The sequence below is a fragment of the Nestor notabilis genome, unplaced genomic scaffold, assembly GCF_000696875.1.
Source record: "Nestor notabilis isolate BGI_N333 unplaced genomic scaffold, ASM69687v1 scaffold5304, whole genome shotgun sequence".
Taxonomy (NCBI): domain Eukaryota; kingdom Metazoa; phylum Chordata; class Aves; order Psittaciformes; family Psittacidae; genus Nestor; species Nestor notabilis.
The window spans coordinates 1-22,560 of NW_009925038.1; the positions used below are offsets into that span (position 1 = coordinate 1).

General features: G+C 39.3%; 1 protein-coding gene across 1 annotated transcript; it reads left to right on the top strand.

Annotated features, from left to right (window-relative positions):
- Positions 1-297: 297 nt before the first annotated feature.
- SERGEF (secretion regulating guanine nucleotide exchange factor) lies at positions 298-9,386 on the top strand (the record flags this gene model as incomplete). Its single annotated transcript, XM_010012860.1, has 8 exons — positions 298-308; positions 1,315-1,454; positions 2,197-2,352; positions 2,676-2,770; positions 4,329-4,389; positions 5,749-5,862; positions 6,168-6,230; positions 9,228-9,386. Coding segments are annotated over exons 1-8 (799 nt in total), but the record flags the coding sequence as incomplete, so codon positions are not given.
- Positions 9,387-22,560: the final 13,174 nt, after the last annotated feature.

Consider the following 22,560-nt stretch of genomic DNA (forward strand, 5'->3'; position numbering starts at 1 on the left):
GGGGGCTGCTGGGGCGGTGCTTGCGACCTGCTGCCGCCGCTGAGGTGTGAAGGACGGGTGGACGCGCGTTTGGCTTCGAGAGCCATTAAACGGGTATCTCTTCTCCTCGTTAGCTCGTTTTGCTGTGTGACAAGCATCTTTGGTAACAACCCATGAGTTTTGGAAGGGTAAATGGAGATAGGTGTGCTAGCATCGGGGTAGGCATGTGTGGTTCTCGGTTCCTGCTTTCTTTCTGCACCTTACCTCAGCTTGCCTGCTTTTGAAGACTTGGAAATTCATTGCGAGTTACAGGCTAAAATGAGAGCTTGTGACATGCCTCCTGAAAAGAATTATGCCTGTTAAGTAGTAACACGCTCTAAAACAGTCTACCACTAGTAGTGACTGAGAGAGCAACTTGATCTACCTGTTGAGCTTGAATCCTGACATTTCATGCACATGTTAAGTACAGGCTGAGGAGATCAGCCTGATGCTTTTGTCTAAAATACCGTTATTTCTGTAGGTACAAGATGTTTATTGTTAAATGTGTCTTTTCAAGATACACCAGGTGCTGCATCCTTTGGGAATCACCAGCTGGGAGCAGTGTGGGCATTGAGTCTTGCTGTTATGGCAGTGTGTGGGCTAGGGAGGTTACTGAATCCACCTTTGTGAACGAAGGTTGCTGTTCAAACTGCTGGACACTTCACAGAGCTTAAATTGGCTAAGAATTTCCATGACACATAACAGGTTGTCAGTGGTTGCTTTCTCTGATTTGTTTAGTGGCTATAGTTTTGTACCTGCAAACTTATTATAATTGATATATTTTCGTTGTGGCCACTGTAAGTGGAAAGACTTAGTTACTGAGGGATAGGTGTTTCTGCTTTACTTAAGTTCCAGAACAAGGTAGCATGTCTTCCCAACCTCCTTTTGGAGGTGGATTGCCAGAAAGCATTGGCATGAATAAGATTTGAGAGATGAGTGGGAATCAATAACACTAAACAGGTGGTAATCATCCTGGTAATGTGGCTTTCACCCTTAGTAACTGATCATCTGCAGCTGAAGGCTTACCAGGGTGTATTCCAATATGTTTCTTAAAATGCTGGGGTTGGAAGGGCAGCCTTAATGGCAGCAAAGTTGGGACGGTCCTGAGCTGTAGTTCGGGGGTCCTGTATGACAGCAGTAAGAAAGAAGGTTTCCATTTTGGGGGATTTTCAGGGGCAAATACTGTCAGTTTACCCTGTGACATAGCCCTGCTAAGCTCGTTTGCTCTTAGGAGCAGATGTGTCTCTTTTATGTTAACATTTAAAAAAATGCGTTGTTTTTCTGTGTGTGTTTGAAGGGTGCGAACAGCTATGGACAACTTGGTCTTGGTCATAAAGAGGATGTGCTGGTACCTCAGGCACTGAAAGATGTTTCCTGCAAATGTCAAGACGTTAAAAGCATTACTGGAGGAGGGGGACACTCTGCAGTTATCACTGGTAAAAACATTGCACTCGCACGGAGTGTGTGACTTTTAAACACGCTTTTGTTTGTCTGTTTCCCTGTTGATTTGGTGCTGCCACCTATCTCTGGACTCTGTTTCTGAGCAAGTACAATTCTTAGTTGCAAAACGGATTCCTCCTGTGCCAGTTAACTCAATGCTTGGGGAAACTGGGGAAATTTCTGTTTTGTTCATCTTGTGTGGTCACTTCATGGCTATGTGAGGACTGTTTCTTAAGCTATTTCATAGAACAGCTTTTCATACAAAGCAGACAGTTTTTCTGTGTTGAGGATGGAGTGTGCAAGGGAGGAGTCAAGTGTGATATTATTTTTGAGAAGTTTTGTTTTGAGAAGTAAGTTTTGAGAAGTTTTAAGGTAAGGAGCAGAAGATAGCATCTGATCTTGGAAAGTTTCTGCTGTATGCCATAGCTAAATATAGGGAAGAAAGGATACAGACAGATGTGAATGTGATAAAAAAACTACATTATGCATCTTAGTGAGAGGTACCTGTCTTTCCACATGGATTGTTTCCCTTGAAAAACCCAACTCTGCATAGCTGTACCTATTCAGAGATGGTTCTAATGCATCAGAAGTAACGGTTTCTTTTTGCCTGATTGCAGTGCCTAAAATGACACATAATCACTATCCTTTTTTGTGACAGGATCTCATGGATGTACACTCGTCGTTTTGGTTTGTGCAGTGGAACATGAATTTTACTTATTTATTTGTTTTTATTTCCAGGTGCAGGAGAACTCTTTGTATGTGGCCATAACAAAGATGGGCAGCTGGGATTGAATCACAGAGAAGATGTACTACATTTTACTTTGTGCACTGCCCTGTCTGGATTTTGTGTAAAGCAAGTTGCCTGTGGCTGGGATTTTACAGTTGTGTTAGTAGGTAAATCTGACTTTCTAAGAGCTGAAGAACTATCTTCCTGTAGAGAACACACTGAAAGTTTCAAATTGCTGTTGCTTGTGTGACACGCCGGCACTCACAGGTTTTGCCTTGCAAACTGAACTACTCCATGTTCCTTGTATCCCAGTGAACTTCACATCTTTGAACATGGTGTGTAAGACCAGAAGCCTACGGGGCTTTGGAATGGGACGTGTTAAGTCCTTTTTCTGAGCTACTTGGCTGATATATTTTGCTTGTTAAAATGTTAGAGTGCTTAGCTTTTGCTCACGGCTTTTCTGATTTGGCTCTAACGCTTCATTTTGCAGGATCTGGCCTAGTTCTGTCCTGTGGGTCTAACTCTTTCGGACAATTAGGAGTTCCTCAAATTTCAGGTCCCTGCTTGATTCCACAAAAGATTGAGGTAAAGATTTGAAAGGAATTGTGCTTCAGAGCTCTCTACTTTTTATTGCTTTCAGCAATTTACAAGGCCATCTGATGTCAGTGGGCTTTAAGTTAGACTCTTGAACTATTTTTCATAAAGCCTGTCTGTTACAGTAAACTTAAAAAAAGGAGCAAAGATGGTTGTTGACCAAGAAATGAGAGGCTAAGGCTGCTTTTCTTATTGTATGAAGAAGTTGCCTACTTCCAATACAGTTGTCTCTTTCACTAGGAATTCTAGCATTTCATAATGTATTTTGATAACATCTGAAGAATGGCAGTGAAACTGCAAATTTTCTCTAAGTGAAGTTTTGCCTCAAGTTTGTAAGATACTAGATATGTTTTGCTATGTGAAGGGTATGTACCTTCACTGTACCTTGTTGGAGGTTTGTGCTCTATAGCTCAAAACAAAACAGTAATCCACCCTGAAAAAAAGAAACTTGTACGATGGAGTTCAGCAAAGTTAGCCTTGCCAATTCTTTTATGTATTGCTTTTGTGCTGCTTGTGCAGCAGTCCTGTTCTTTAAGTATGTATTGGGTTTATTGAGTGCATTTATAACTGTCAGAGTTTCTTCCTCCAAAATGAGGACTGTAGTATTGTTTCTTGGCTATAAAAACAGCTTGGTTACCCCCAAAATAATAACGTATATGTAGTTGCAGGAAAACTAGACTTAAGGGAATAAACTTTAATTTTATCACTTTTGAGATTAAAACGATGTTTACTTTTGCATGCAAAGGAATTAACAAGTACCTTGACTTGTTTTTTACCTGACCGCCATTATTTACCAAACAGTATCAGCTTCCAAGGAAACAGGATGGACAAAGTAATTTCTCCATTGTCCAGTACCTTCAGTTGTAAATTCTGAAGGCTGGACTCCGACTCACGTTGTTCCTGTAAGTCTATGGTGGTATCTGTAGATGAGGCGCTGCTAGGTGTGAATGGGGAGTTCTGAATACCTCCAAATTAATTGTTTTAAAATGTTGTAACTAAGAGGTACCGAGACTTCTGGAACATGAAAATAACTTTCCTGTTGTTTGCTATAAGCCAAACAGTTTATATAAATTCACGACAGGAGTTCTAGTTAATCCCTAATTTACACTGTAATTTTTTATATGGAGAACACTAATGGAACTTGCCATCTACATGACCTCTCAGGTCTAATGCAAGCAGTCACTTTAGACTGAACAGCTCGAGGGAACTTTTTACTGCTTGTGACCAGTATTTGCTGTGGATGTTTTGGTGTAATTCTTGAGGAACACTGAGTTAAAATTAAGAAATAAACATACTTGTATTGCCAAGGTTCCTTCTTTTATGTGAAGGTTTTCACTATCGCTTTTTATTTATTGCCACAAAGCTGTGCTTACACTTGCTTTGCTTCACTTATTTATTTATTGTAAGATGTTCCCACTAATTTTTGTTGGTCAAAATGTACTTCCTTTATGATAGAAGCCGTTGATATGCATTGTGACAAGAGGCACTAAATGCAAAAAGCAACTCAAATACTTCTCCCCCCAACCCCCCTTTATTTTTCTTTGAGTAGTCTCTCAAAGAGAAGGTGGTGGATGTTGCTGCAGGACTGAGACATGCCCTTGCTGCTACAGGTAAATACATCATAGTTTTACTATCATTTTAGTAACAAATGAAGTGGAGTTTTAATGGCTTGGAGAGGGAGGGAAAGACAGTGAAATTTATTTTAGCTTCTATTTATTTGTAACTATCACAGAAAAAATACTCCTGAAAGTCTTATACAAAGATTTTGGTACAAATTAACATGAATAATGAACATGCTAGAAACTTCCAGGAAATTGGTGGTGAAGAACAGTTCTTCAGTACCTCAGTGTAACGTTTTATTAACAAGTTGATTTTCTGGTGGGTGGAAAACTTACTGATTTCTTTTCTCCTGTTCTGAGACAAAAACACGTAAGGAGGCTTTTTCTGGAAAAAATATTTCTGGTCCATAAAAATACCTTCTGAGGCTTTTGAATTCATTATGATATGCAAAATAATGGGTTTAGTTTGTGTAAGATGTTTCAAAATGGAACTGCACATGAAATGTGGCTTTTTTAATGGTGTGTTTGAAACTGACACCTGGAAAAATGGCAACAATGAAATTTGTTTTGGAGGGTAAGGAGAGGCTCTACTCAGAGTTAATTTCATGCTCACACCTTGAGAAATCTGGTCCCCTGACTGTCCCACTGTCTGCTGTGTGTAGACTTGGGATGGTCATAACTTCTAAATATTTCTTCTGCTGTTCTTGGAGACTTGAAGAGTTTGTTCATGGAATAACGGTAGAAGTCAAACCCTTCCAATTTGCATGGTTGTGTTAAACTTGAGGAACAACAAACTTCTATTTGGTTTGGGTTTAGTTCTGTATGAACTTTAGATTCTACTACCTGGAATCCATACTAGCTGGAGATTAAAAGAGATGCTTGGAAGAAGAGTGGGATCTCTGGTGCTTGTATGAATCCTGGAAATTAAACTTCCCTGAGCTCCATGCTCAGTGAACATACTGATTTAGAGCTAGGTCAAATTTTCCTGAGGAGAAGAAAAGTGCCTTCATTCCCTCAATGTGGTGGACTGCACAAACAAGTAAGCATGAAGAGAAGGAAAGGGCAGAGAAAGTGCAGTGAACTTATAAATTCCTGAGGCATTACAGCTATGGGATTTCTGTTACTGAGTCCTCAGTAATGTCCTAATATAGGCCTCAGGGCAGAGGCAGGTTGCTTAGTATCCTCTTGGTCTTAGGAGACTAGAATATTAGCATAATGAGACTAGAACTGTTTGTTGCTTGATGACATCACCAGGGTTATCTTTATATTTTTGGCATAAAGCTCTTTTAAAGTGTAATTTGAATCAGTGAAAATTAAGTGAATGTACCTTTAAACCTAATTAATGACTTAAGTGCTTTTGTGGGTCATTGATGTGCTTTAATCTCTTCTGTCTGTGCTTACTCTGGAAAGAGAGTGGTTTGGTGCTTCAGTGGGGAACTGGCATGGCGTCTCAGGCAAAGCGTGCACACCAAGGGAAAATCCTCCCCCTGTTCTTGACAGCAAAGGAACCTTGTGAAGTAACAGGTAATCCAGGAATCTTATTCCTTTGCAAAGGTGGATAGAGCAGAAATATAGTTTGGAGTGATACATAGCATCCTTTTATAATAAAGCCACTTGGTAATATAAGCATATGGTGGAGTATTTGAAGGATAGAATGGGCATACGAGATCATAATCTATGGGAGGAAATGGTAGAGACTCTTGCAGTATCTATGGCCAAAAAGCAGAGGGGTTTATTACAAAATTTATCATAATCCTGTTATGTTTGTGTGCATGTCTATGCATAAAATGATACCTGCTCTACAAATTTTGAGACTAATTTTTCTTTAGGTCTGGAAGATGTAAAGGTGAAGGCAGTTGCTGCAGGCTCCCATGATTCGGTGTCGCTCACAGGTAGGCCTTAGGTACAGAAGTGGAAGTCCTCATCTCAGCCGGTAAAGGTTTGCGTGCTTTGGGAATGTTTGTCACTTTTGGTTAGACTGGTAATAGTTGCTCTGGCCTCATTAGTGCTGGTTAATTGTTTCGTAATAGCTTTGGATTCTGAGACCTTCAGAAAATTTTTTTTAATGCATGGTTTGAATTACCTAAATTCTGCGTGTTTTTTCTTGAGGTCAGACTTAGCCCTTATGAGTAAGTAAAGGTCTGGGCTCTTAGAGGTTAGAAACTCTGAAAGGATTTGTGGAAGCACATGGTTGGATAAATCTCTGGAGCTGCAGTTGGATAACTCTGGATGGTTGAGCGCTGCAACCAGTGCAATGCTTTGTCCATGGAGAAAGGTTAAGTGGTTGTCCCAAGAAGGACTGCTGTGGCTATCCTCCTTCTGCGTAACCTAATACCTCTGCATGGGACTGTGCTGTTCAGGGATGTGAGATAGCCTGAACTATATTAGGTGGCTCTAATGTAACAGTGGGCAGATCTGTGTAAGGCAGTGTGAGAGCACAAGGCTTATTTAAAGCAGTAGGAAGTTGCTTTAATCACTTAAGCACTTTCATGTCTGCCAGTTGTTCTTTGATCTTTAAACAGTACTTCCGTGCTGAAGTATTAAGTATCCAGTAATGAAAGTCTAGTAAAGATTTGTTTTGTGGTTGTTGTGGACCAGGAGAAGGGGAAACAGAACAGCTTTTTCTTCTGTAATCTTACATTTCTGAAGCATGGAAAATATATTGAACCTTACGACGACAAGTCTTTGCCAGACTTTACTGGAACAAGTTCTTAGCAAATATGCGGCCATGTGGTACCTCTGTCATCATTAAAGGAGCACTGGAGGTTTAGATGTATGGATTGATGTTCCAAGACGTAAATTATATTGAATTCTGAGATGCAGAGCATATGTGTGATTAGTAAAGACTGTAAGGACAAATAGAATCTTCTTTAGCTAATTAGTACTCTAAATAAAGAGCGAGTAGATTATTCTTTCATGCTTTTGCTTTTTATTCAAGAGAGCAGTATATTGGACATCAGGGTGACCAAGATTAACAGAGCAAATGCCAGAGACTTTAATAATGTGATGCTGTTGCTGCCCTTCATCCTGCATGATGCTTGTTATTGGTTAATATATTTTGTATTTTAAGGATAGATGATCTGGTAAAGTACTACTGCAGGGTGTAGTAGTGAAGCAGGGTTTTTTTTTCTGGGAATCTTTCACACTGTGATGCATTTTCTTTGGCTCTGCTCCATGAGCCACCTGCTGGTAGGATACCAAGCACCTGCAGTGTTTGACTCATCTGTTGAAGTGGGCTGTTGCAAACGTGAGTGGTGGTTCCTGAAAAGAATCTTTTTGAAGAGATCTGTTATCCTTTTGAAAGGATTCCTTTCTTCTTTTCGGAGGGAAAACAAAAAATAAGGGAATGGTACTCTACCTTCATCCAAACTAGGGAGAACCCTCCAGTGGTGGGAATATGGTGCTAAGTGTTAGTGTCTTAAGTTTTTCTTAAAGCCTACTCAAGAAATGAGATGAGGGTTGAGCATATGATATTTCCCAGGGTAAAGCAAAGGCATCTTCTGGAAAAGCAAAGGAGGTGACAGAGGCAGTGTTAAAAAACTGAGATCATTAAATATATTGAAGCCTAAGTCCTATTCTTTTTTTTTCACTCTCTGAAAGATTTGCTTCTGTCATGCTGCTTGTGAAGTGCAGTGCTGACCTGAGACTTTCAGAAGCCTTGAGTGCTGTGAACATGTGCTTGGAACAGTTCCACGTTGGAAATGATATGGCTTCCAGTCTTTCTGGGCCCATGATCATGTACTTCATGTTTGCAGGATTTGTTTCTTACGCTTGTAGTTTGTACAGGGTGGGAGAGGACTTCAAGAGGCCTGATGTTCTGTTAAGTGTTTCTTGTGGATTATGGTTTGGTTTTTGTGTGGTTTTTTCCAACATGGAGGCCTAGAACCTGGGCAGAATGATTTTCTGCTGAAAAGATGGAATTAGTTGTATGTAATATCTGCAGAGGGACTCATCTGAACAGTCATGTTGTTACATTCAATTGCTGTGAGCAACTCCAGCGTGCACTGGTGAAACATATGAAGCAATGTGGATGTTTCTGTAAATATAATTATCCCTGTGTGTGGAATCCTGGAGTGTGCACTTGTACAAATGCTTACTCTAGAAAAGAGGTGGGGAGACAAGTGATGACTTGCGGAAGTCTCTCACTACTTGTCTAGCATTGTTTCGAGGCATCATAATATCTTAATTTTGCCTTGTGATGGGTGGCACCTACTTTAGTTGTATGTTCGTAGCTGTGTGTCTGCCCAAGTTGAGTATTAGACTGTCCCTGCTTTAGGGGATTTACTGAATTTGCTCAAGCTGAAGAAGGCAGGAGATTTATGAGCAGAGCTAGAAGTCCATAGCTCTTAGAGAGAGACTGTAATGCGGAGCAGGAGCAGCCAGCCGGGCTTTGAAGAGTCCCAGGAACTAGAAGGGAGTTAAATTATTTGCTGCAATTCATAAGATAATTTACTGGACCAAATCAAAGCTTTGGGGTGGAGGTAAAAGCAGGCCTGCAAAACCAGGGTGGACTGAGATGGACTGCTCCTTGGGGGTCCCTAAGATGCTTTGATTTTTTTTTTCCTCAGAGAAGTTGACTGCTGTTGTTGGATTTCTAATGAAAATTACACTACAAGTGAGATCAAGGCAGTTTGAGCTTGGGTTGTTTCAGGGAGCCAATGTAGCCCTTGGAAAACAGGCCGTGTTGTTAAGGCCCTTGAAAATATTTCCGATGCCCTAGTTACAGTGTGCATGCTTGTGGTAAAGTGGTAGGAAAAAACATACTTTGAAAATACAAATTGAGTGAAATGTTGTTCTTTCCTCCACATTGCTGTTTTGAGACAGAGCTGTATCTGATGGTAGTCTGTGCGTACCATTTTCAACGTATTTTACTTCTCTGTCTATTGTAGATGAAGGACACCTGTATGTCTGGGGTAGCAACAAACACGGGCAGCTAGTGAGCAAAGAGATCTTTCTTGCTGAGCCCAAGAAGATAGAGACTCATTTTTTTTCACATGAAAAGATTGGAGCAGTTTGGAGTGGCTGGACCCACGTGGTGGCACAAACAGGTAGGGTAACTTAAAAGGAGTAACATGTGGCACCAAAACAGTAAATTGTCTTTATTGCATGCAAACATTGTTCTTTCTCAATGATACTGGTTGGATGTGGGGTTCTGCAGTTTACCTTGAGCAGTGGTTGTCTTTTGAAAATGATGGACAGGCATCCTTTGGCTTTTGTCCCTGAAGTGTTACTACTCTTCAAGATCAGAGGGCCTAGGCATCTTCATAAAGGCAGTAGCATCTGCACGTGTGCACTAGACGGATGCAGGCTCTGTGCATAATCAGGTTACTGGTTGTATTGGGTTTGCATGGCAAGGTTTTGGTAGCGGGGGAGCTGCAGGGGTGGCTTCTGTGAGAAGCTGCCAGAAGCTTCTCCTGTGTCTAATGGGGCCAATGCCAGCCAGCTCCAAGATGGGCCTGTCACTGGCCAAGGCGGAGCCCATCGGTGATGGTGGTAGCACCTGTGGGGTAATTTACCTAACTAAGAAGGGGAAAAAGTTACTACGCAGGAGCAATTGCAGCCAAAAAGAAGAGTGAGAAGATGTGAGAGAAACAATTCTGTGAACTCTTGGTGCTAGAATTTGGAGGGATGTGATGTATGACTAGAAAAACCCTGTGTTATTCTAGCTGTTTCCTTAGCTATTTAAAAGGAATGCTTGAACTCTGATTTTTAAAGGATGCTTTACTGAGAGTTTCAGAGCTGTAATCAATGCTACGTGCTGCTTGGAAACTTTTCAGGTGGAGTAAAAGAATTTATCTCAAAATGCGTAATTCTAAAGTACTCAGTTTCATTCTCACTGGCACAGAAATGATAGAAAAAAGACATTAGTTGGGGTAATCAGATTTTAAAAGGTCTTGTTAACATGGTTTCCTTACTTCATTATTTCTTAATAATGCACGCTAAGTGAAACTTCCCAGAAGTTTTAGTAACTTTACTGTTTCACCTAGTTGATACCCATGGCCATTGCAGAAATGAAGTGAATATTTTAGTAGATGATTTTTAGCAAGTAAAAAAAAAAAAGGTGTCAAGTGACTAGCAGGGATTTATTTTGGTGAGTATTCAAAACAATTTAAATAAAAATAGGCTGACTTTTTACATCTGCATTAGAAAACGGGCCAGGCGATGCAGTGGCATAAGTTATTGCTGAAACTGAGTTTTATGTATTTAGAATATTAAATCTCTTTGGAAGTCAATGGGCCTGAACTTAAATCATCCAGAATAAGATTTCTAATGGCCTTTGGCAGCCTCTAGGTACCAGTCAGAATCTCATGGGACTTTCAAGGGTTTCTCAACTGCTAGGCATAGTGTGAGCTAAGCACTTAACTGTTTCGGAAAAATCACTTGCTGCCTGTGCTTAAACTTGCAGGTAAGTAACTGAAAAATGCAGCCCACTTGAAAAGTTTTCTCTGCATGCAGTTCTTCCTCCATTATTTTTACCTCCTTCTAGCAAGGGAGCAAATGCTACTTTATGGTGCTGAAGACCTATAAACGAGTGGTCTCCAAACTTTACTGGCTGTGCATCCCTATTTTTTTTTTAGCATGCACACCAATGTATTTATACTGATTTATTCATAAACTAGACATGCGCTACTGTCATCTGTTATGCAACCTATAGAACATGCACAACAGAAACTTTAAGAAGATGAGATAAAGGTGAAATAAACACTACTGAAAATACTACTTTATTAACTAAATTAAAACCATTAGTAATTAAAATGTTAATTGGTCTATTTATTATTTTTTTACTTCCCTCCAGTGGATTGTCTTGTGCATCCCCTGGGCTGCATGCATTCCACTTTGGAGTGTTGTGTTTTCCACCCAAAGTAGTGAAATTTTAAAAAGCCATTACTGTTTGAATTTGTTGTGTTTTTTTTTTTTTCCCCCTTAGAACAGTAATCCTGATCAGAGTAGTAATAATAAACCATTCATAATTGCAGCTGTCTTGACAGCAAATTAAAACTTTTCTCATTGGAAACACACAGGAAGAAACTGGGTGAATAAAAGCTGGACAATTTTAAAAGGCCATTACTGTTTGAATTTGTTGTGGGGTTTTTTTTCCCCCCTTTGAACAGTAATCCTGATCAGAGTAGTAATAATAAACCATTCATAATTGCAGCTGTCTTGACAGCAAATTAAAACTTTTCTCATTGGAAAAACACAGGAAGAAACTGGGTGAATAAAAGCTGGACACTGCTCATACATCAACTCACAAATTCTGCCATTTCAAAATGACATTTTGATCTTTATCTGCCAGCTGAGGAGTGCTTGACTGCAGAACTAATGGAACACTGAAAAGTAAATGACAGTGATGTTGTTAAAAGGAACCATCTGGAGGCAGTTTCATGAATGCAGTGGTTTGACACTTAAAGTGAGTCTTCTAAAGCAAGTTACCAACTTTGTTATCAGAAGAGAAGGAACACAGCATAAATATTTTCTTCTGTATTAGGCTTTCCCTCTTATTTAAACCAGCCTGTTTTAGAAGGCTTGCTTTGTTTTTCCTTCATGCTATTGTCAAAATTTTGCATTGTAATCTAAAGCAAAACATAAAACTTTTTTTCCCTTTTTTCCCTACTGTTCTTGCAAGGGATTTCAATTGCACCTGAACTCACTTTAATACTCACATCTCTTTCATGATATAGTCTACCTCATTCAGCCACAGTTCTGGAACCCTGTTTTCTGTCATTTCACTTCAGAGTTTGGTCAACTCTTCATTTGCTGTTGTTTCTAGCATAAAGCAGTTCAGATTCAAGAATGTAATTCCTAAGAAATTAGTTGCTTGACTTAACGGTGTTAAGAAAAGTTTTCATAGTATGTTGTGTTTTTCATCCTCACCTTTAGCTGATCCTCATCAGCTCCAATTCTTTATTCTTTTTAATCATAGTGTGTCTTTTGGACTATTTCCATTGTACACAATCTTACTGTAAAATAACTTACAAAATCCTTCAAGAAAGGTAACCGCTTCTTTTTCAGCCTGGGTTGCTGATTACTATCGAGGAGAGAAACACAACTGGGCTTTATGGCACCACTAGTACTCTTTCAAAATAAGTTACATTATTCTGCTACTAGTGATGGGCCTAGTCAATGATGGTTGGTCAAAAAAAGATGGAGGTTGAGAGACTCCACTTACTTTTTGATCAGGTCTCTGATAAGATATGAACTTCTTAATGTCTTTGGTTTAGTTATTTTCTGCATGAATGCTTGTATTGAGTGACTTCCAGGGATACTTTTCAATTACGACAGGGCAGTACTGTTATTGCTGTATATGAAGGACAGAGCAGACGCATTCTTCTTGACTCAGATTCCAAGTGCAAGTATTATTCTCTTCAGGTAACTGCTCTGCAAAATGGTTTGCCTCCTTTCCAGCACTGTGCTTAATGGCACAAGGAGCACCACTGCAGTATAGGTGATGTTATGTTTGAGTAATAACGAGCAGCTGCCTTGCATCACTCTGCTTAACACTGTCGATTATTTTGAGGTCCTTCTCAAGCTGATACGAACCCTTTGCTTGGATCATTTAAAAGAGAGATAAGTTGTGGCCTATAACACTGAAGATGTAAATTACGCTACTTTGGGAAATGATAGAATTGATCTGACTTGAAGGCAAACCTAAATATAGCAAGAGAAGTCTCTTAAAGACTTACAGGTGAATGAATCATCAACCTCAAAACAAGTTATCTTCTTTTTAACTGGGATGCCTAATAAGCTTCCTTAATCTGGCCTGGTTTATTATCTAAATTCTCCTGAATACATTCACTAACCTATTTTTCATGTACCATCACATGAAATTATGCCTTGTTTGAGCTCAGACGGAGTTCCAAGCTCTTCACCCAGCAGTTACCTTAAAAATGCAGTCAAAATGGTATTTCTGCTGCCTGTGCAAAACTGTGTACAGCTAAAATGTCTTGTAAGAAAGAAATGCCTTGACATAGCCTGAAATAATACTCTGAATCCTCATTCCAAATGTACATCTGAGTTTGTGTGTCTTTGAATGTCCCTTGGTGTGATGTCATTTAGGCTACATAACACTACTCTGAAGTGGTCTGGCATGTTAGTGACCTACATGGTACAATGGAACCCATCTTCTGTTTTTCTGAAGCAAATGGAAATGTGTCCCTCCAAACACTGGGAGCAGACCAAGGAAATATTTCTAATCAGCTGGCCAGAAAAGGGAGCTTACTGCAGTAATTGCACTTGTACGTGCTTTCTCTGATGCAACTCTCTAAGTGAAGCTATCGGGCTTCGCTGGTGACTGATGCAGTAGCTGTGGTGTAACTGCAGGGAGGTGAGGTGGAAGGACGTTGCTCTCCGGCACCCGAACATTGCAGTTCAAGCCCGCTAGAGGTCCTCTCCAGTTTTCTTTTGAATCAAGACTGCAGCCTTCCTGGCACTGGAAAGCATACTTCATTTTGCCTTCAATTTTTCAGCATCTCCCTAGAACAGCAAATACCTATATATATGTATGTGGGTATATGTATATTTTATGTTAATTGCTTACCAATAAGGTAAGGTTTTATGGGGACTCTCCTCTCTTCTTTCGTCTTTTTAGCCACTATAGTTGACAGTCAAACAGTTTGAAACTGGAGCTCTTGACATTCTTTTTAATGTGAGACAGCAGTATTTCATTTAGCAGTATGGTGGGTTTGGGGAAAACAGGTAAATACTAGAAATTAGCTACATCAAAAGCTGCAAATTGATAGGAACCTCCAAACTCTTTTGAAGCAGAACCTGCAAAATGAGTGTTTAAGGAAGGATAGCCTTTGTTCATCTGCCTTGGACTAAACAAACTCTACCTAAATTCTGGTAAATGCACTTGCTTATGCTCTTATTTCTATGGTTTTGTGGTGCATGGCTATTCTTACCTCTTCCTTACAATACTGTAGCTTGCTGTTATGAAGCAATGGGAGCCTGTGCCTCAGAGCCTTCCTGTTACCTTCCTTGCTGTTGTGATAAAAACTGTTATTGTTTGCACTGTAAGAGAAAGCAACAAGGAATGTCAGTTGAAGATGCAGAGTTTTTGAAGTGGAAACAGCTGCCACAGGGGAGACTGTATGAGTTATTCTAAAGTAGGATGTTGAATTCTACCTATATGCCCTAGTGTTAAACCCAGTAATTTTTGCTTAACAGAAAACTTTTCCCTGCATGCAGTTCTGTGGAAGGCTTGCCCCTGCTAGTTTGGTCCAGTGCTGAAACTCCAGCTTAAGACAAAAAACAAAAATAGCAAAACAGGAGAGACAAGATGAAGGTTGAATTGAGATCATGAATGGAATCAAACAGGAAAATGTTGCCAGTGTTAAGCCCTTGTGGCACTTTAGATATTTGTTCTAGGGATTTTTAGGAGCACATGCAGCACCTACATGGGAAGGCCTATTAAGTACCAAAATCCCTCAAGTTAGAATGAGCAGAATATAACTTTGGCCCCTGAAAACTGTGGAACTTGAAGGATAATAAGCAGATCATGAAATAAGTTTTTAGTGCATGTGTTTTCACTTGTCATTGCTTTCTGAGTTTCTGCTGGTGATACAGTTGGTTTAAAACATACACATCTCATACCGATAGTGGAACTTTTGGTTACATTAAACCCCCTCAAAACTTCAGATGCATCTGTTTTTAGCTGGCATATTTTAAAAATTCAGGGCCTTTCTCGAAGGTCTTATATTTGATTATGAAGGGCAGAGCATGGAAGGGGAGAGAAAGCAGTGCATAAGCTGGGGGACCAAAATTCAGAAATTAAAGCGTTGTGGGATTCACATGGGATCTGTGGGAAATTTAGTGTGCAGTAACAGGATTAAAGATTCAAGATGCATTTGGGAATTGTCTTATTTCCTGTATTGTCTTCCAAGCTGGCTCCTTGTTCCATTACACATCCATCTCACTGCTGTTTCAACTTTCATGATAAGTATTTTTAAGTGAAGCTTGTACAAGCTATTGAAATTGTGGTCAATGGGAACTGTGTTACTTGGGAAGTCTATTCCTGTGTGGCAGCCATCTGGGGGACACGGAATGTCCTTCCTCTTCCACGATTTCTGGTGAAGTTTATGGCAAATTTGCACCCTGGGGATACTCTGAAAACTGAAAGATGCGCAGGAAAGCATTTATACATAAAATAAATATGAGCATTCACTTGACATTCTATGGGTAAACGTAAGGTTTACAGGTGTGGAATCAATGTTTAAGTCAGTGCAAGATGTTTAACGTAGCTTAATCTTTGGTGTGTTGAATTCATGTTCTCAATTTGATTTATTTCATTTTTTTTCCATAGACTCACATAGGTAAGCAATTAGTTAACCTCTGCAAAATATGTGTGTAAATTAAAGTGTTCTGGAAATTTATGGCAATTTACTATTTTTTATTTATTTTTTTTTAATGTGACCACGTCAATGTGACCAGTGTTGATTTTTAAGTAATTTTTGTGTAAGGAGTGTGGCTTTTTTTGTTTGTTTGTTTGTTTGGGTTTTTTTGGGGGGTGGTTTATTTTCTTTGTTCTTGGTTTTTTTTTTGTTTTTTTTTTTTTTTGGGTTTGTTTTTGGTTTTTTTTTTTTTTTTTTTGTGGTTTTTTTTTTTTTTTTTTTTTTTTTTTTTTTTTTTTTGGCAGAAAGCTCCTTTCCAGTCATGAATCATCCCATTAATGCAAAAACTTGGAGGAAGATGAGGTAAAGCTGATGAACTGATGCACAAGCAGTTTTATTTGTTCTTAAGCACTACAGTTTGGGCAGCCTTGTGATAACTTTTTCTTCCTGTTTGAGGAGGAAATATCCTTACTAGAATGAAATCCTTCTCAGAGTAATCCTGCTGTTTTGAGGGCTTTGAAGCCAGATGTCCAGATTCCTCAGTTCTTCATGGTCTTCAACTATTTTTTTTCAGTAATCCAGAAGTCTGCTCCAACAAGGTTGTTTTCTGTTGTTGCAGTTTGATCACCAAGTCTGCCTTGCCTACAGGAACTATTGTTTTGAATCCTTTTTGCTGATTGAAACAAATCTTGATTCCCCACCAAGCATAGCTCTGTATTTCTGTAGCCCCAATTTAGAGAGTTTTGTGATGCCCGCTGTATACAGATCCAGCCAGTCCTCAGGAAGGGACCTTTTGTGGAAGGGAAGACTCTTGCAAAGATTAACTTCGGAAATGTGCAGTTCTGGAGCTGGTATGCAATACCCTCCTTTCATCCACATTTATCAATGTATAGCCTTCTTGCCTTCCACAAGATACAGTAAGATCCTTTGTCTCCTCTGCAATCTTGTGCTATTGGGCTGTCTACATTAAACATCTTCATTTTAATTGAGAAACCTGGTAGAATATGCTACGCTTTACTTTGCTGGGGCAGTTGAGACTGAGCTTGAGCAGGTATCCTGTCTGAGGAAAATGTACTATCTCTGTATGTTGGATGTTGAAGTTTGGTGTGTTTCAATGTGAGCGGATCTCCTTGCTTCACTTGTTTTGGACTTTATTTTGTTCATGGGATCAGGGCAATCATCAGTCTGGTAGACCTAAATCTAAAAATTAACTGAAGTAGAATATACTGGAGAAGAGAAATGAAGGAAACCCAGAAAACCTGACCTAGTGACCTGAAGAGCCTTATTCCTCAGCACCTTGTGAAATTCATCATGTTATTATCTTTTCCCACGGTTTTAATGGGCATTTTTTCCTCAAGCAGCAAGGAACTGAAATTAACAGTTTATTTGTGGAAGGTTTCTGCAAATAAAACTTAAGCAGCCAAATCCTACAATACCTTGTGTTTTGGGAGGATGCAGGAGTGGGATCTGGCCAGAGCTACTATAGAAAATTGTTCTTTTAACTGCCAAATTGCCACTAAATCTCAAAGAAGATTGTCTGCTGGAAGATAGACCTTAGTAAGTGGTGGCTCTGCTGTGTGTGTGCTCTCTTGAGGCACAGCAGACTGTGTCTTCAGCAGCTCTGGCTCACCAGCACAACAGGAGCCTTCTATTACATCCTACTCTATGTTAGCCCCTCTTGTTTAGTTCTGTCTTACAACACAAACATGGTTTTTGGATATCTTGTTCTTTCTTTAACAGGAACTGAATAAAGAAAACCTGTGGGCTGGCTTTGGCTTATACAGTCTCTTGTTTTTTCTTGCTTTACAGTATCAGCTTTTGTTACCAAGTTAATGAATTTTTAACCCACCGAACATTAAAGCATCCTGGATGTTATTTTCAAAATTGCATGGATTTGAGTTCTTGATAGCTGTAAATAGCTAGAAGGGATTGGCAGTTTCTTTGGCTTCATGGGCTGGCATCATTCCTTGGCTTCGTTTTTAAGCTTACAAAGTTAGTGTGTGTCTGTATATTGCTTTGTGATTCTGCACTCCTCTTTCTGCTGCTCCCTGCTGGGAGTTACTTCTACATGACTGGTAAAAGTCTCAAAGAAATTCTTCCTATGGTTTGGCTGCTGAGGACAAGGTCACTGCGAACTGAAGGTACGTTCAGAAAAGTTAGCATCAAGTGTTCAGAACTGTTTATATACGAAGTTATTTCACAGAAAATAGAAGCTTGCTGACAACGTCTTTTGAGTAATTGTGTTGTTTCTTTGGTAACAGTCTCTTGCCAGTCCTTGTTCTTAGTAACTTTAAGTTGGTTAGTAAACAGTTGGGTGTGCCATGCCATGTTCTATTTTTTTGTATGTGAAGAGAGAGGTGTCGGGAAAATGCTCAACTGTCATTAGTTTTGATTGAATTATAAAATAGAGATACCAGCAATTTGCATTAAGAGCAAAGAAACTTATATCAATACTTATTTGAAACTCCCCTTGTAAGCTATACTGTGAGTATACTGGCAAATAGAGATTCAGATAGTTTATGGAGAGGAGGATTTAAATGGGTTTTTGTTAAATTTAGCTCATGATAAATGCTGAGTGTTTTTAGCAAGAGTTGTAAACCAGGAGGAAAAGAGCGATGACAATGTTGCAGATCTTTTCTGTTCACCTTCTGTGTGCGGCAGCCTATAGACTGCCTCTCCCACCATAGCCTTATACAGTGCATAAGGCTAGTCTGTCAAGGTTTTCCTGGCTATGACTTCCTTTCATGCTCACTTAGTCCTGTCTGGATGTATTTTAGTAACTATTCCATGACTGAAAGAGTTTGGAGATTGATCAGTCATCATTCAACATGACACTCTGGGGCTTTTCTGACACTGATCACATGTGTGGGAAGAGGGGCTGTAGTATCCTGAATTTCTCCCTGTGGTGTGTTGTTTTTTGTTTGGTTTTGGTGGTTTTTTGTTTGTTTGTTTGTTTTTTGGTGCCATATCCTCTCTTTTGCTGTTGGAAATAGCCATCGTTGTGGACCTAAGTAATGTGTCTGTCCTAACTTGAAGGAACTTGATCTTTAAAAAGCTCTCAGAAAAATGAACCTTTAAAATGCGGCTATGGTATAGATTTTTGTCCAGGTCATTAGTGTGTGAGATGAGGGATTCTTTACTCCTTTTTTTTTTTTTTTTTCCTGTTTTTTCTTTACCTTTGTGTTTGTTTTCTTTGGTTTCTGTGGTTGGGTTGCTGCAGTTTATGCCAGCAATATATTTAGCAAATGTAATAAACCAAGGTCAGATACATTAGCAAGTATGTGGAAAATTGTAGGGGAGAAAGTTCTAATGGGACCTCAGTGACAACAACAACAGGACAGGACTAAGGAGTGAAGGATATGAAGAGCAGCAGGCTGAGAACTGTAGATTAAATTGAATTTATGAAAGAATACAAAAGCTAAAAGGGAAACTCCTGATCCCTGGCCATTTGAACACAGGCTTAGCTGATCACAGAAAGGTGTCACTTGTGCAACTGGCTTTGATTACCTGTATTCCCTAACATTCTTGTCTCTTCCTGGTTATGATATGTGGGCCATATCTGGGTTCTGTTTCTGCTGAAAGGCTTTCTCCTAGACTGCAGTGGTAGCTTCCTTTTGTGTTATGAAATAAAACCTTCTTATGATGCTGGTGTACAGGAAACTTGTGTGGTGTTTGTTCTGTCTTCAATATCCTATACCACTAGAGCCAGTGCCCTGCCAATTATTTCTTTGGGTTTTTACGTTATCTTATTCTTTTTCCCTTATTGAAAATTAAACTGTTGCAACTGTGATGATGATCATTCTCTTAGGAACACCTCTCCTTTCACAACTATTGTGCAATTAGGGTACAAAGCTGATACAAATTTCCTTTGACGAGGGAAAATTTGACCACCAGTGTGCTTGTGTTTCTGGTTCTTCTGTGTACTTGTAGCTGGAACTGTTGGAATTATCTGAGTCACTTGCTTCTTTGTGAAACTGTTTCTGTTGTGGCTCTTTTGTAATGTTAAACCATTTGTCCTGAATCATACCAAAATCACTTAATTCACATTGTACTAATGTCAACCTATTTGAGGCTGAAAAGAGGCAAGAGAAAATTTACTGCTCTAAACTTCTGTCATAAGCTGCCTCCAAGTTCCACATTCATAGCTATTACTAGAGAGAGATCCAAACGTGGAATAAGTAACTTGCAAGACCACTGTTGTTTGGTTGCAGTTCTGACAGATTGGCCCAGTGACTATATAAATTGAGTCACCTTCTTTCTGCCTCCCAACTTTTAATTCCATTTCTGTTCTATGTCAATTTCCCATGTGTTGTAGGTCCCATTCACAGTGATGCTTCTTTATCAGGCTGTTATTCAGCAAAAACTATGGGCTAGAAGACTGGGGTTAGGGGGTTCCTCCTTATATGCCCTGCCAGCTGGGAGATCTGGGGTAAGGGGTGTGTGTCTGTGTGCAAAAAAAAATGACCAATTCATTTTGAGTGTTGAATGTAATTGCATCTTATGGCGTAGTTGTGTGTAGTGGAATGATGATGGGATTGATTGAAACGTCAGCTCGAAGCCCTTAGTAGTGTAAAGAATTGATGTGAAGCAGACAGATGGTGAGAATTTGCAGTTCAGAAATTTTGCAGTTATGCGAAGTGATATAACATGGTCACAGACAAACAGTTTGAATACTTAGCAAGGTAGAAGTGCATTGCTCTCACTTTGCATAGAATAAAAAGCTGGAAGCTGAAACCAATAAACTAAGCTGTATGGCAACTGATTGCCAAACACGATGTATATTTACTCTGAGTGCCCTCTTTTGGGGGTTTTGTTGGTCTTTGGACATGTTTACAAGAGAAGTGGCTATGACATATTTAAGTAACTTCATTTAAAGCTAAGCATTTTCTAAGCTAAGCATTACTAAGCTCAACTTTTGAAAGAAGCTAAGTGTAAATGAGCTGTGAATGTACATGCATTGATTGAGAGATCTCATTTAACCTTAGTAGCATTTCAGAATTGTTAAATACTTGTTTTCATAACCTTTAAATGACACTTACTGTTTAGTAATTAGTTATTCGGGCTTAATGCTCACGAATGAATCTTACTATTTGAACATAGATAATGTGCTTTTTAAGAGCTTAGTGGCAGTTGAATGCTTCTGAAAAAACAGTATGTTTCTATCTGGCTTGTTCTTTTCATGGTTACCTGGAGGTACTTTTCAAATAACGAATCTGAGGTAGGATACAGGAGATAGATTTAGCAGCTTTGAATTCTGAGTTCCAGATGTGTAGTCTTGGGCTTTTTCCCCTTCTTTGATACCAGGGAAGTACAATGACATCTGCCAGGAGAGTGTGTAGCCACTTTTTTATTTGGAAGCTAGACTGATGGCATTTATTCTTTAATTGTTGAAGTTGTGAGGAGCCATAAAACAATCCACCACAAGTCTGTGATGAAAAATTTCATTGGCCATATGTGCTTGTTACATAGGGTTTACATTCTTTGAGCGCTAGGAATGACTTTGTGCTGTTGTAAGATGAAGTTATAGCTCTATCTTAAATTATGTGCAGTGGGATACTTTCTGCTATGTGGGGGTTTAATTTTTCTGTATTTGTAAGCATTCAGCTGACTTGAGCTAGATTTTTAAGTGCTCTGAAAATACCACGACTGACGTCTATGTTTTAGCACTTGAGTCTAGTACATGCACAAGTGTGGTTAGCAACTGATATCCTTTAACATTTGTTGTGTTCCATAAGCAAAATCAGGTTTTTTTCTACTTTTTTCCTGTGACTTGGTTTCCTTAAATGAAAGATTAATGATTTTTCAATACAGCCTGTGAAAAATACTGCTTTGCTTATAAATATTTTTGAAATCCAAACCTTCTGACTAATTCTTACTATATAGTAGAAATGTATATTGCTTTTGTGTAACTTTTATGTTGGTTTTGACCTCCAGATCAGTTTTCATTTTGGCAGTATATTTGTATTTTGGGTACTAATTTTCTTATACGCATGGAAGAACATACTGTAGTGCACTGACACCAGATAGCAAGATTAACCTGCCAACTTGAAAAACTCGAAACCAAAAGCTAGAGCGGGCCAAACCAACAAACTTGAGGAAGTCCAGAGCAGTCAATAGGCACTGGATGTACCCGCTCAGAGGTGACGTATGGCTGGCCTCCAGTGGCTGTGCAGCAAGCCCTTGTTGGTAAGTGAGGCTCAGTCTCATTGTCACTGAAGAGCAAACATACAGTTCGTACTCCAAGGAAAATTTTGAAGGGAAGTTTGCAAGCTTTTTTGTACACTTGTGCTAAGTCCTCTTGTATAGAAGGAGCTATTTCAAGCCCAGCTTGTGGCATGGCAGTAGAAACTCGGGTGCAACTTCCTCTGTTTTTTGTAGTTCCTGTTCGAACTTCAATGCAAAGACTGTCTCTTAGTGTAGGTACATATGTTCTGTGTAGCTCCCAAAGAACTGAGATTGAGATCTACAGGTGAAGGGGAGTTGCATTTATGTATGTTCCTTAGGATGCACTTCAGGTTTTGGGAACGTTCTGCTGGATTTAAGAGCTTGTTTGTTTCAGGTCTGTTGTCTTCTCTGTCCAGTATTATGAAGAGCACAGTATGTAATAAGAATAAAATAATCACAGTAGTTTTCCCTCTTTTGGGACAAAGGCCTGGATGAGAAGGTATTAGCATCTTATTCGTACAGAAGAGAAACCTTAGGAGGGGTGGGGTTTTCTTAGGTAAAAAAAAAATAAAAAAGGTGTCATTTAATTAAAAGAAAAATTACACAAAATATTGTGAAGCCAAAGATCTATTCAGGGGCAGTGCTTTGTGTCAACTTTGCTAAGATCTTGTCATCATGAATGTATGAAATCTTATTTTTCTAGAAACTTTTTTCTAAAAACTTACCTTTA